Below are 13,578 nucleotides of genomic sequence, written 5' to 3'. Positions count from 1 at the left end.
ACTTTAAACTTTATACATTATTTTCAATTTTGACATAACTTGAAAATATATTTGATTAAATTTAAAATATTGTTTCAGTCTAAAATGTTCCATTTTTGAATAATTAAATTTGCAGTATTTTAATTAAGGAAAAGAATAATAATTAGAAATATCTGGCTGTTCCTTCAAAACCCGTAAGCACAAATCAAAAGTAAACTTTAAACATCAAATTTCTAATTATTCTATTTCAAAAAGAGTCTGGCTGTTCGTGCCGAAATTTAGAATCTAAGAATTTTCAAAGGCTCTAAAGGATTAATTTCAAGATAAGATCTAAAAAAGTATTTAGAAAGATTTTAATAAATGAATGGAAGGTTTTAAGGACATTTTCTTTGTTTGGTACAATTTAAAAAAAATTATAGCAACAATTGAAATCATTTTAAAAGTTCTGAAAAAAACTAAAACATGTGGAGTTTGCAACATCTTGAGGATTTTTAAAGTATTTAAAATAATAATAATGTAACTTTTAATTTAAGAAGTGTTCAGCTTCTGAAAAATTCATCTTCAATTTTTATTATTTCTAGCTTTAAACTGTTTCAATTAATATAATTTTGAACATTTTTAAATCCAATGAGTGCTTCTTTAATGCAGAGAATTGAATATGATTACGTGGATTTATATTTTTGGTACTAAATCTGCATCTTTGAACTCTACTCTATTTTCCTGAGTGTTAGTATTTGCTCAAAGTTTGAATTAAAAAACCTTTACTATCCAAGAAGTAATTATAGAATTTGTTTTTTAAAAACCTCAAACGAAACTTTTTTAAATATCGATTGCTTCAATTTGAGGCGTGTCCTTTGTATGGCGTAGTTAGTCCGATTCCTACTTTACCAATCTTTTTTTGGAGTTCCAGCTGACCTACCCGAAAAGGAGTACATGTACTCTTGAATTTTAATAATAAACATAGCAGTTTATAAGAGTCCATTAGTGCCTTTTATTTATTCCATTAAAATTTCAACTCGATATCTCATTTGGCGCATAACATGCCCGATTAGAAATATTCCAAACATAACTTCATACAATTCTAATTTTTCCAAATGGAAAGACTTCATTCCTACTTTAACAAAATTGTAGTTATAAAATTGCAAAAAAGTACATTACTAAATTAAATGTTCAGAATTGTCAAAATCATGTGTATCCTTTGTAAACTTTTTAACAAGATTTAGATTAAAAATCTTAATTAAACTTTAAAGGGGTTCAGTTTCAACAAATGCCAGATCTTAGTACCCATTTTTTGAATTGTAAACTTTGGACGGCATTACATTTTGTAACTACTTAATTTTGCAACCCTATACATTTAATTTAACAACATTGAAGGCCTTTGCTTTGAGTTGAAAAAATTACTCAACTTTCAGTGCTTATTACTGACATTTTTCAAGTTTGATCACTTCAATATAAAATTGTTTCCGTTTAATGGCTCTCAATTAATAAGAAAATAATTTTTTTAATAATTCTCATTTTTTGTAATTGTTTACTTACTCCCTTTTTTAATTCTTTTATTTTTAAATATCTAAAAACTTAAGCAAAAGTTGAAAATGTGACAACCGGAAGCTGAAGCTGGCAGAAGTTATCCAATATAAAATTAGGACAATTGAAAGAAATATAGTAATTTTAGAAAGAACTGTTAGAAAGTTAACACCTATTAATTGAAATTCACAATGGTTAATAATGGATTAATTGATTCCAGGTGTTAAGCAGCCTAAAACTTTATTTTTAAATCTTACCAATAAAAAATTTTCAAATCATCATTTGAAAGTAAATATTGTTCGCTGACTCAATACAGATTAAATGAGTTTGAAATGTAAAATATTTTAGACGCTCAAATTTGATATATTTTCAATTTGAGTTGACGAACATTGAAAAGTGTAGTTTATATTTTACATTAAAAGTATTAATTATAGTAAGGCTGAAATTACAAATATTGGAAAGAGATATTTATCGGTATAACGATTTTATAATTAAGGATGGTATTTTTTTGAAAAGAAAATTTTCCTGTTCTTATATCCATTTTTTTAAGAAATGCTTTAATTGTCATTAATAAATTAACACTATAAAATTTCTTATAAAGAGATTGTGTCTCCTTTTGTACATGCAAAAATGAATGATTAATATTGCGGTCGAACTTTTTATGCGTCCGTAAATGGATTTCCATGGATCTCAGATTTTTTAAATTAAGTTCTTTAATGGTCAAAAATTATTTAATAATATATAATGTTACATCTTTTCGTGAAAAAAATCTCCTATTTCCATTTTCAGTCCATTGTTTTAATATCTGGCCTCGGCAATTTTTCAATTAAAATTGATATATTTGAATGAACATAGTTGACGGTTCAACTATTTTGTTTAAAATTTAATTGTTTTGTTTAACATTTCTCTTTTTGGATAGAAAATTCGTTCTTTGAGATTGAAAATTCATCTTTTTTTGGTTGCAGTTTATTCTTTGTTTAATATATTGACAATTTTTTTGAAAATTTAACTATTTTTTTTAAATTCTTGTCTTTTGCTGGACATTTCAACTATTTATTTATAAATGCCACTCTTTGTTTGAGAAATCATCTTTTTTGTTCGTGAAGTTTTTGGATGAAAATGAAGCTGCCTTCAAAAAAATTATTCTTTTTGGCTTGATGGTTCAACTATTTGGATTTAATATGCAACTGTTTGGGGTTGAAGTTTAACTTTTCTTTTCATTCGATCATTTGGTATCATTCCACTAATTACACAGGGTTTTCACTCAGAGTAAGAATTTTTTCAATTATATTTTACTTTGTTCGTTAATCTAAATGTTAAAAAATAGAACAGAAAATTAACTAAAAGAAAAATTTCTGGTTATGTAATCAGTTATCGCTATACGGCTTGACAAAGTTTGTCAATTGAAGAATGGCATTAATATGGTTTAACAATCTTCATTGGGATAATTTCGAAATATATTTGATATCTCCGAAAAACGTTAATTGAAACTTTTTAATCTTTCAGAAAATAAGTTTTGGCTATTTCTTAAATTTGTTTAAAATCATATAACTTTTAGTTTTGATCGTTTTTTAAATAAGTGTTTATGTCACATATACCATATTCATGGACAAACCTTTCTGATAGTTTAAAAACTTTTTTTGTTGTTGTAATTCATGGGGAATCGAATCGACTTTTACGCAAGTACAGAAATATGCAAATTTTTATAAGTCGAAAAAAGAACAAACTTTGTGAAGCCATACATCGGGACCCATTACAGCTAGAACGCTTTTCTTTACTTTTGTCAGGATTGTTTCCCTTTTTTTTCAACTGTGAAGTGAATAACAATTATATTTTTTGAAAATACACACATAGACTGGGAAATAATTTTGTAAAAGATGTTGCAATTTTAGCTTATACATTATGGGGGTTATTTCTGTAAAGTTTAGTAGTGAGAAATAATTATGCTCAAAAGTACCATTTTACTATTTTATAAATAAGTTTCACCTATGTAGATAACGACATTTTTCAAAACGTGTTTTCATTACAGGGTGTTGCTTTTTTATATAAGGGTTAATTTTACAAAAGCGATTGATATGTCATTGGAAAATAAAGAAAGAGCACAAATATCCCAGCAGTTAATGTACACAATTACAATTTTTGGCATCAGTCTGCAGTTTTGTATTCGGGTACAGATACGGGGGTTGTTTTTGTAACGATTAGGGGTGAAGAATAATTTTGCTCCTCAGTTATGCTTTAAAAATACTGTGTTCATATTTTATAAATATTTTTCATCTAGATAGTTTTTTGTTTTTAAATACGTTTTTGCAGCACAGAGGGTTGCTTTTTACAATAAGGGTTCATTTGTAAAAAAAGGTGTTTTATATCACATTGGAAAGCAGAAAAATAGCAAAAAAAATCTAGCCTACTCATTTCTTAATTGTTAAAAAAAAATACTTTTTTCATTACGAGCAGGTAATTTTTTTAAATGAGGGATGATTTTACAAAAGCGATTCATAGCGCATTGTAAAGCCAAACAATAGCAAAAAAATGTGCCCGCAAAGCGGGCACAGTTTCGTCCCGCGGCTCGCTTCGCTCGCAAGTTTGAGCGCGTCTGGCGCGCCCGACGGTTAAATCTCGCGCTCGATAATGGGTTACCTTGTACTTCGCGCTCGAATATTTATTATTTGCATTTTGAATTCTTGGATTAAACTTTATCAAAAAGATCTCTTTTAAATGGCAGTATTTTTATTACATCTTCATATTCTGAATTGTCTACTTAATTAAGTATATAGTGAAAGATTACACAGTAATACAAGATGATGAATTTTAAATGTAGATGAATTTCATTTTTGCATTAAATTAAGTAAGTCACTTAATTTCAACCAGAAATGGAACTTAAGTGCAATGTCTCGTATCTGATATACGAGTAATATGATAATTAACTGGCAGGTATGTTGAGTTTGGGATGATTTTCATTCGCGTGCTCTGAAATTCAATTTGTGCTGGCAGAAAGGCGTGCGCGAAATGCGATGTGGCGATGCGCAAACACTTAAACGGATTTCGGCGATTTTACAAGAGGAGCCAAGAGAGCAACTGAGAGTAGCCAATACGGCGTCGATAGCGCTGGATTGTAGCGATGAACACTGAGCTCATGATAATTGTTTCGTCAACGGATTTATGATTAGAAATAGAATAATGGTACATATGCGATGAATAAGGATTTAAGATTGACGTTCTGTACCTGGTAGCTTGAAATGGATATAAGTGCCTTGTTTAGAGTCATTAAGTTCATTTTTCCTTCTACTAATCTCATCGACTTGGAGGATAAAACAACTTGATTTATGAGGCATAAATGAATAATTTATTCATTGCTCACATTAAAAAAAATTTATTTCCTAAAATTATTCAATTTTTAATTTGATATTCATTTCATGTTTCTAATAACTGAATGATATCGCATAAAGTTGATGAATTTCAACAATCAGTTGACTTAAATTAACCTAAAAGTTTCATTTCACACGCACGCGTTGATGGAAAGTCAACAATCTTTCTGTCTTAGATTAACCTATAAAGTACATTTTACGTACATAAAGCAGTTGACTTTCAACCAAGCGCGTTACTTAAAGTCATGTTATCATCATCAGTTGACTTTCAACTGCCGAATGATCCTTTTGGTTACATCTGAAAGTCAACTGCCTTTTTCTACTGAAATTCAAATTCTTGTATTACTGTGTAAGTTTCTCAAAGCTCTGTAGGCTTTGAGGTACACATTCTAATCGTGACACTCGCGCTGCGCGCTCGATTTTCTCGTAACTTTGGTCGTTTTCCACACATTTTTATTTTATTTTTTTATTTTCAATGTTATTTTTCACGAATAAAACAAAAAGTACGTGTCCGATCAAGAAGTGATTCTTAACGAAATTGTATATCTTTTTTGGGATAACAATTTTTGTTAATTCATCTTTTTTCGTGTACTACATAGTATTACCACGAAATGGAATGGATTATTTTTTGTGCAATCAAAATTTGAGTGATCTCAAACATTTTCAAAATGCGCTTACTTTTTGAATTTTTATAAAAATGGCTGGTTAACGAGCTCGTCCTTTCTTTTAGGACCTAAAAAATGTGTGCCAAAGATGGATTTGATCTGTTCATTTTTTTGAGAGTTATCGTGTTTACGGACGGACAGACAGACGCAATCGTAAAAACTTGATTTTCGGATTCAGAGGGTCTCGAAAAGTGGAGATCCTTGAAAAACTGTGATCTCAAATTTCCGACAATTCTAATACTTTCTCAATCATAATCATGAGAATGTAAAAAAAACTGACTTTTAGAACGTTTTCGACCTTATGACTGGAGTATGCAGTTTAAATGTTTTTAATATAGTGTCTACATGGAAAAATAATTAATATTGAAGCAAGAAAATATCGTGGCGAATACGGACTACTAAATATTTTCCTGATTTCAGAAAGTGTAGAAGAAACTAGATTTTCATAAATTAAGATATATCTTGTTGAAACAAAAACAAAATTTCGAATTCAAAAGAGTTGCATATTGTGAATGGCGTATCATTTATTTCTTGTATTACTTTAATTATAGATAATATTTTAATAAAAATTGATTTTTTCCAATTTTATCACTTTGATTAATAGTTTCGATAATACATTCTTATAAACAGATATATAGGAGAATCCAGAATTCTTGAGGTTGATTGCGCATTTATTACTTAGAAAATATTTGATTTAATCATCAAAAGTTTCCCAAACGTTAGCTATTCATTTCTGAGCAAAAAATTCTCAGAATGAAAACGTTTTCAAAATCATACGAATTTGAAGCTCTTCAAAAATAAAGAATTGAAATCGTTTGAGTACAAGATTGTTTTTTTTTTTACTCTTACGTATAGTGTAAATATTTTTAAATTCTTAACGCTAGAATGTTTGATTCTAATGGTACAGTTACCTATTTATGTTTAAGGCTAAAATTACCTTAATATTAAAATTGTTGAATTTTGGAGAGAGGCCCTTAAAAAATTATGTGTGCCAATGGCCAATCCAATCCAATAATTCTGTGAAAAGTTATCGTGTTCATAATCACTGACGACAAGACACCTAAGTGAAGTCAATTTTTTCTTAATTAAAATCCTGAAAATATTGAGATTTAGTAAAATCCGCGAAAGTAAATTTTCATATAAAATTAAAATTAAATTTGGATGAGAATTTAACACGAAATGCGTAATTGGTTGCCGTATCCGCCGAACTAATACTAGATTTATAGAATTTCATTGCAATGCTTTTGCACAATTGCAATGCAATTTTTAAATTTCGCGGTCACTTTAGATGGCGCTAGAAACACTGAAGTTCTCCGGGTGTCGAGGGACGAAGCAAAGTAGGGATCCTCGCCATTTTCTATTTTTGCATAGCAGTGAGCTAGTGTTACATGTGTACATTTTGTGTGATATATGAAACGATTCTAATTGTAATTAACGCTGAACCGTGGAGCGCAACGGAATAATGTCATGAATTTCGGGAATGCGCACGGGGCCCGTCTTATAAATTTATGATCGACTTCATCCCATTTACCGTCCGCGTTGCCGCGAGTAAACTCGCTTTGACTCGCACGTAAACATTTTTCATCAATTTTCCTCGTCGAAAAGTGGTAGTGGAGTGAGAAAATCGGTATTCAAATTCAATAGCTAATAGTAACGTACCGAGAATCTTTCCACCCGCGATTTCGGGTCGAGGGGATACGATAAAAACCAATCTGTGATATTAAGCAGTAATAAGGTATATAGATAGGTGTCAACATCGTACAATAAGAATATATACGTGTGTCGTAGTAGCATATGAGAATTAGGTAAGATCTTTTAGGGGATCTAAAAAACTAAGAAGAAATTCAAGTGCTGCTTGCTCTGGTATCTTCGCAAAAGCAAGCATATTCGAGAACAAGATGTCTCTGGAATCTGTGTCAAGTGACAAGCCGGACCCAAAAGATGATGGTACGTTACGAACTGATATATATGCTCAACTTAATACTGCTCACTTCATGCTTAATTTTTTCTCTATTTAGTGCACGAAACGAAACATAAAGTAACATCTTGTTCCACTCAATTTTCCCAATGTATTGTTACACTTCTTTATTTATCGTCAAAATTATGGCAAATTCAATGAACGTTAATGGGTGATTGAAAACTGAATCTGGTATTCTTGTTTTATTGTTTTGCGAAACATTTAGTCTAGCGGCTAGAATCTAGATTAAGGTCTGCTTGATTCAACTTCTGATGAATTTAGCAGATGGATAATTAGATTATCCAGATTCAAGCATTTGTGTCAATGTAATCAATTTGCATGTAGCCCAAGCCAAACTAAGATTTGTGAATTTTAAAGATAGGATGGCTTAGATTTGGTTAGAGTTGCTATTTCTCTATTATAACAATGTTTTTTAGCACATTTGTTGGGGTTTAACACTTTTTTGCTCAAGAAAGTATTTTGTAAGTTAAAGAGAGATCAAAGAATGTTTGTATTGTGTATAAGTTACACTCGAATACGAGAGTCGTAATCAAAACGTTTGTGCGCTTGAGTATGCCAGTTTTGAAATGAACTACTCCAAAAAGTGTATCTGAAGATTCTGAAAAATTCATTTTCTACCTTATTTACTGTATTTTATGCCGGTTTTATTGATAAATGTAAGTGAGAGCTGAGGTTATGCAGATTGTGAGATTTATCTACTTGTTGCTTTTTGACAGGTGGAGGTTGTTATGTAATTTTAATTTTTTTTTAACGCATTCGGATCTCATTTTTTTTTAGATGTCTGATAAATTTTTGACAAAAGGTAAACAAGGTACAATGGAACATAACAAAATGCAAAAGTTCTGTATTTCAATTGGCGATTTTAGAGATTCTGCCATTTATTAAGTATTTGTTTGTAGATAACACTGGTGTCGTTGTTCCGCAATTGAAAACATTCGTGATACCCTTTTAATTTTTCAGAAATTATTTAGTAAAACAGAAGTTTATTAAGAATAAAGCCACGAACAAGTTGCAAACATTTATTGAAAAAACTGAACGTTATAACTTAAAGTGACATTATTTGTCATCATTTTGTCTCAGTTTAAAATGATTTGAAATGTATTTTTTAGCTATTTCTATGTTGAATTTCACAGATAATTGATCTGCTTGCAACAAATCAATCACCAGTTAGAAAACAACTTAATTAGGAGATAGGACAAGGTCTGCAATAGAATACTGATCTAGTTAGAACAAGGTATCAAAATCCCTGTGAAGTGTTAATTATATGGGTAGTAACAAATTAACTTCGGAATTCAGCACTGCTGTGGCAGGATGCTCAAGAATATTTTTAACTGTATAATAAAGATAATGATAAAAAGTAATCCAGAGGTTGATTTTAACCTCCATTTATCTTTTTGAGGTTGACATAGATGACTTGAGATATTCAACATTTATGAAATAAATTAAGGATAAACTTCCGAAAAGGAAATGAATATGATGGTGAAAATTGGCGCAAATTTGATTTTCATTGTGAGATCATCAAAAAACCATAAAAAGCATGGTTTTTTGGGTTTATCTCGGCTAACATGCAAAATCCAAAAAAGTCTTTCCAACAAAAGTTGTATATCACATCGAAATACACATTTATTGTTATAAAAATCTTTTTCTATGAGTAATAGTTTCCCAGAAAATCAGAAATATATCGATTTTCATTTTTTTAAACTCATAACCCATGGAAATCATGACAAATAGACGATTTTCTCGGAAACATTCACTCGTAAAAAAATTCCTGCAACAAAAGATGTGTATGTCGACGAGATATACAACTTTTATTTGCAAGATTTTTTTTGTATTTTGCATATTACCTGAGATAAACCCAAAAAATCATGCTTTTTATGGTTTTTGATGATTTCACCCTGAAAATCAAATTTGCGCCAATTTTCACTATTATATTCGTAATCAGCGCTTCAAAGTACATAAGTATACGGGGCCCGAAGAAAATCTCAAATACACCCTTTTCGGAAGTTTACCCGAAAATTCAAATCATGGTGTTGAAAATTCACGTTAAATCTTTCTTTGTTGAAAATTTGTATTTTTAGTTCAAAATTCATCTGATTTAGTAGAAACTTTTTCTTTATAAACACGCAACAATTGAAAATTCTTATTTTTTAGTTGAATTCACCTGTTTTTTGATTTAAGATAAAAAACTTTTTATTGAAAATGTAACTGTTTTATTGAAGGTTTTGTTTTGTTTAAAATTAATTTTTTGACAGAAAATATAACTTTTCCATTTTTGTTTGAAAATTCATTTTGTTGTTTACAAGATTCAAATGTTTTAAAAAAATACAATGATTTGGTTGAAATTTAATATTCTTTGTCTGAAAATTCTACTGTTTAATTAAAAATTCATGTTTTTAGGTTGAGAAGTCAGGACATTTTTAAAATGAAGTTTTTCGGTCATCCTAGATGCTAAAGAAATACACTTACGATCCCTTTTCTTACAAAAAATCGTGAAGGTAGTTGAATTTTCTGTATGCTTTAAAAATAATGTTTGTGTCATTATACGATTTAAAATGCATTATGAAAAACACAGAATTTGGTTTAGGTTAGAAGTGGAAGAACAAATTTATAATTGAAAAAAATATTGATTAGCCAAGAATAAACATTTAGGGGAACATAGTTGACGTTTACAAGTTATAAAACATGTTTACGTACTTCTCGAAATATACGTAAAAATAATGCGATAGACATAGTTAATGGATATTTTGCTACATATAATACAAATGAAAACTAATGACTTTTCGAAATCAAAAATAGTCCTACCCTGTCGCAGTAAAGGCCACAATTTGAGACTCAGAATTTAAAAACATCCCTATGGGTAATTTTTGCTCATTTTCAACAAAATTCTAATTGCCAAAGTAACTTTTTTTTACCCTTATCTGAAACCATACGACCATTTTTATTTTCAAAAAGTTGTTAGAATTTTTCATTTGTAATAACACGTAAATTAATTTCTCTTAAGTCCTCAATAGTATTTAAAGCAATTAAGCCAAAAACATTTAAACATAACTGGAATATCTAGGAAAACTTTTGGAATCTTCAATCTGGACTAAGAGACAAAGCATTTAATTTATGCACTATATTTCTAAATGAAATTTAATTACTAATACAAATCACTTTCTATCTGATTTTTTTCGTGATTCTTATAGTTCAGAACTGTTTACTTGAAAAAAAAAATATATATATAAAATTTCATGATTCAAAATAATGAAATTAGCAGGGGGCAAGAATTCCAAAGTTAATTAAATAATCCATGTGAGGAGTATTATTCACTTTCTTATTTACCGCTTCGATCATGATTATTATTAATTTTTATTAATGCACCTACTTGTAAGTAGTGCAGCTTTCTATGGTTTCAACTTCATTAAGGTTTTAAATGGAAATTTGTTGATTTTAATTACTTCCTAATTTTATAATGTTCATTATTTTTCTTTAATTTTACACGCATTTATGCAACGTTATTTTTTATAGCCAATATGTATTTATTTCTTGTTTGCTCCGCCCTGCTTCAAATTTAAAGACCTAACATTTTGTTTTGAAAACAGCACAATTGAAAATGTTTAACTTTGAATGCTTGAAATTTAAATTATTCAATAATATATAAATATTTAGATATCTTTAACATAATTTTCCTTTTCATGTAACACTTTTAAACATTGTAGAATTTAAAAATCAAGTATAGCATTAGGGCTATTATTGCGGAATGTACCGTAACGTTATCCCTGAACGAGCTGGAACAGAGGCTGATAGAGGTAGATAGTTCGATTTCAAAAATCATACTTAACATTTAAGTTGTCTCAACTTTAGATGCTTGATACTATTAAAATGCTTAAGAACTAAAAATGAATGTCATAACGCTTAAAATCTGAGATTTTAACATTTCTATTTCTTTCAGCTTCAAGTTGCTTTATGATATTATGAAATTTTATGCTTGAAATTAAGCCGCCGAATTAAAGAAGGGAACGTAAAATTATTTATCAGCTCATAATAATGAGAAGGTAAAAAATAGTTTTTACGTTGGTATTTTGTCTGTCATCGTCGTTATAGTTTGTAAACACAGTAAAGTTTGAAAGAATTAATTGGATCGCCCTTTGGCACACTTTATATGGATGTGCAAAGAAAGGTCGAGTTAGTAAGCCAGCCATTTTATACAAAATTTCACAAAGTTATAGCAGTTTCAAAATTTTTGAGGCAATTTGTTTGGAAACTTTAAAATGTTATCTACGGCTGTTCGTTGTACTCGGAAACTCGAAAAATGTATCTCCATGAATTTTTTCGATAACAAGAAATTGGTTAGAGTTATAGCATTTTCAAAATGTACAAAATTTTGTATTAAAAAAATCTACAAATTTGTTATAAAGAATTAAACGCAAAAAATTTACTTTTTCGACAAACGGCACAAGCTATGAAAAAAATGAAGACAAAAGTTGATCTTCCAAAAAACAGCTTCAAATTTTGGATTAATCATTTATGGATAGGATGTGTAATGTTGTATTTTAATCATAAAAAATAATATTAAAATTAAAAATTTAATTTTTGAAAAAACGAAACAAGAGACGAAAGAAATGAAAATACTGAAGTTGTTTAACCAAACTACAAATTTGCTTTGAACCAATTTACGCTTTGATGTGTATTTTTGGTTTAAATCGAAAAAATTCGCATTGAAAGTAAAAATTAATTTTATGAAGAAACTACACAAGTTATAAAATGTTTAATAACAATTTTTTATGGGATGCGCCTTTTTTTAATTATAAAAATAAGATAATGAAAGTACGTATATTTCATTACTAAATGCACATTATGAATTGTAATAATATAAATTTATTTAAATGGTACATTTTTTAGGTCCGTTAAGCTGGCAGGACCACTGTGCAAAAATGAACTGAAAACCTATAGGGAATTTAGGGCTAATTTAATGCTCTTCATTTAAATAAAGAAACCGGTGGTCATGCGGGCTTAACGTTAAGGTAGCAGAACCACACATACAAAAAAATTAATTTCTCAAAATTTCTTTGTTTTATAATTTAGGGCTCACTTAATGCCCTATTTTCAAATTTAATGCTCCGAAATTTTTCGAAAAAACCTTTGGTCATGCTAGCTTATCGTTAACTTAGCAGGACCATACAGAGAAAAAAACGAGTTATTCATTATTTATTTCCACGATAATTTAGGGCTCACTTAATGCCCTATTTATCGCCAAATTTGATGGTACGCATTTTTTTTAAACCTGTGGTTCAGTTATCTTAACGTTAAGCTAACAGGACCACATAGAAAAAAATTACTTGGACCCTATTTCTTTGCACTATAATTTAGGGCTCATTTAGGGCTCAATTCATGCCCTACTGCCAAATTTGGTGCCACGCATTTTTTTTAAACCTGTGGTTCTGCTATCTTAATGTTAAACTAGCAGGACCACACAGAGAAAAAGACGACTTAGGCATTATTACTTTCCACAATAATTTAGGGCTCATTTAGGGCTCTGGGAATATAATGAAAAGTTAAAAAAAATTGTTTAAACAATTCTAGTAAAAATGAATCAAACAAATTTCTTCTTCTACCCTATGTTAAGGGCATGTGACACAGCTAAATACCTATATTACCAACCTCACTTTTTCGGTTCACTGAGTGTTTTTTGAACCTAAGAACTTTTTTGTAAATAAAATATCGAGCTGAAACTTTGGAAGATTTATTAGAGCACAATAAAGTACGTTTAGGTACTGCATTTTGGTAGGAACTTCACTGAAAATTATTTCATCTTTTTTCTGAACCTCAACATTTTTTGAACGTTCGAACTTTTTTTTATACATAAAATATCGGTCTCAAACTTTGAGAAATGCAAGAGCCAAAAGAAAACTACGTTTAATTACAAGGCTTAATTATAATAGATGTAAAAAAATATATTTCAACAATCAATTCCTACGGCATCAGCCGGTAACGTTGTACACGAAAATACGAACTCTTTAGAGCCTCGTCTAGTGGCCGCCAGGTTTCGTATTTTCGTGTACAACGTTACCGGCTGATGCCGTTG

The 13,578-nt window shown here is 29.6% G+C and overlaps 1 protein-coding gene across 1 annotated transcript in view; it reads left to right on the top strand.

Annotated features, from left to right (window-relative positions):
- The first annotated feature begins 6,906 nt into the window (after positions 1–6,906).
- Positions 6,907–13,578, top strand: part of LOC117169310 (eukaryotic translation initiation factor 4E transporter-like) — a 40,675-nt gene continuing 34,003 nt past the window's right edge. The window contains exon 1 of the mRNA XM_033355626.1: positions 6,907–7,480. Within this exon, the coding sequence (XP_033211517.1) occupies positions 7,432–7,480 (49 nt within the window). The 5' untranslated portion in view covers positions 6,907–7,431. The remainder of the gene's footprint in view (positions 7,481–13,578) is intronic.

Source organism: Belonocnema kinseyi, chromosome 3 (assembly GCF_010883055.1).
Source record: "Belonocnema kinseyi isolate 2016_QV_RU_SX_M_011 chromosome 3, B_treatae_v1, whole genome shotgun sequence".
Classification (NCBI taxonomy): domain Eukaryota; kingdom Metazoa; phylum Arthropoda; class Insecta; order Hymenoptera; family Cynipidae; genus Belonocnema; species Belonocnema kinseyi.
Note: the sequence above shows the minus strand (reverse complement) of the source record. Positions and strands in the feature narration are given on the sequence as shown.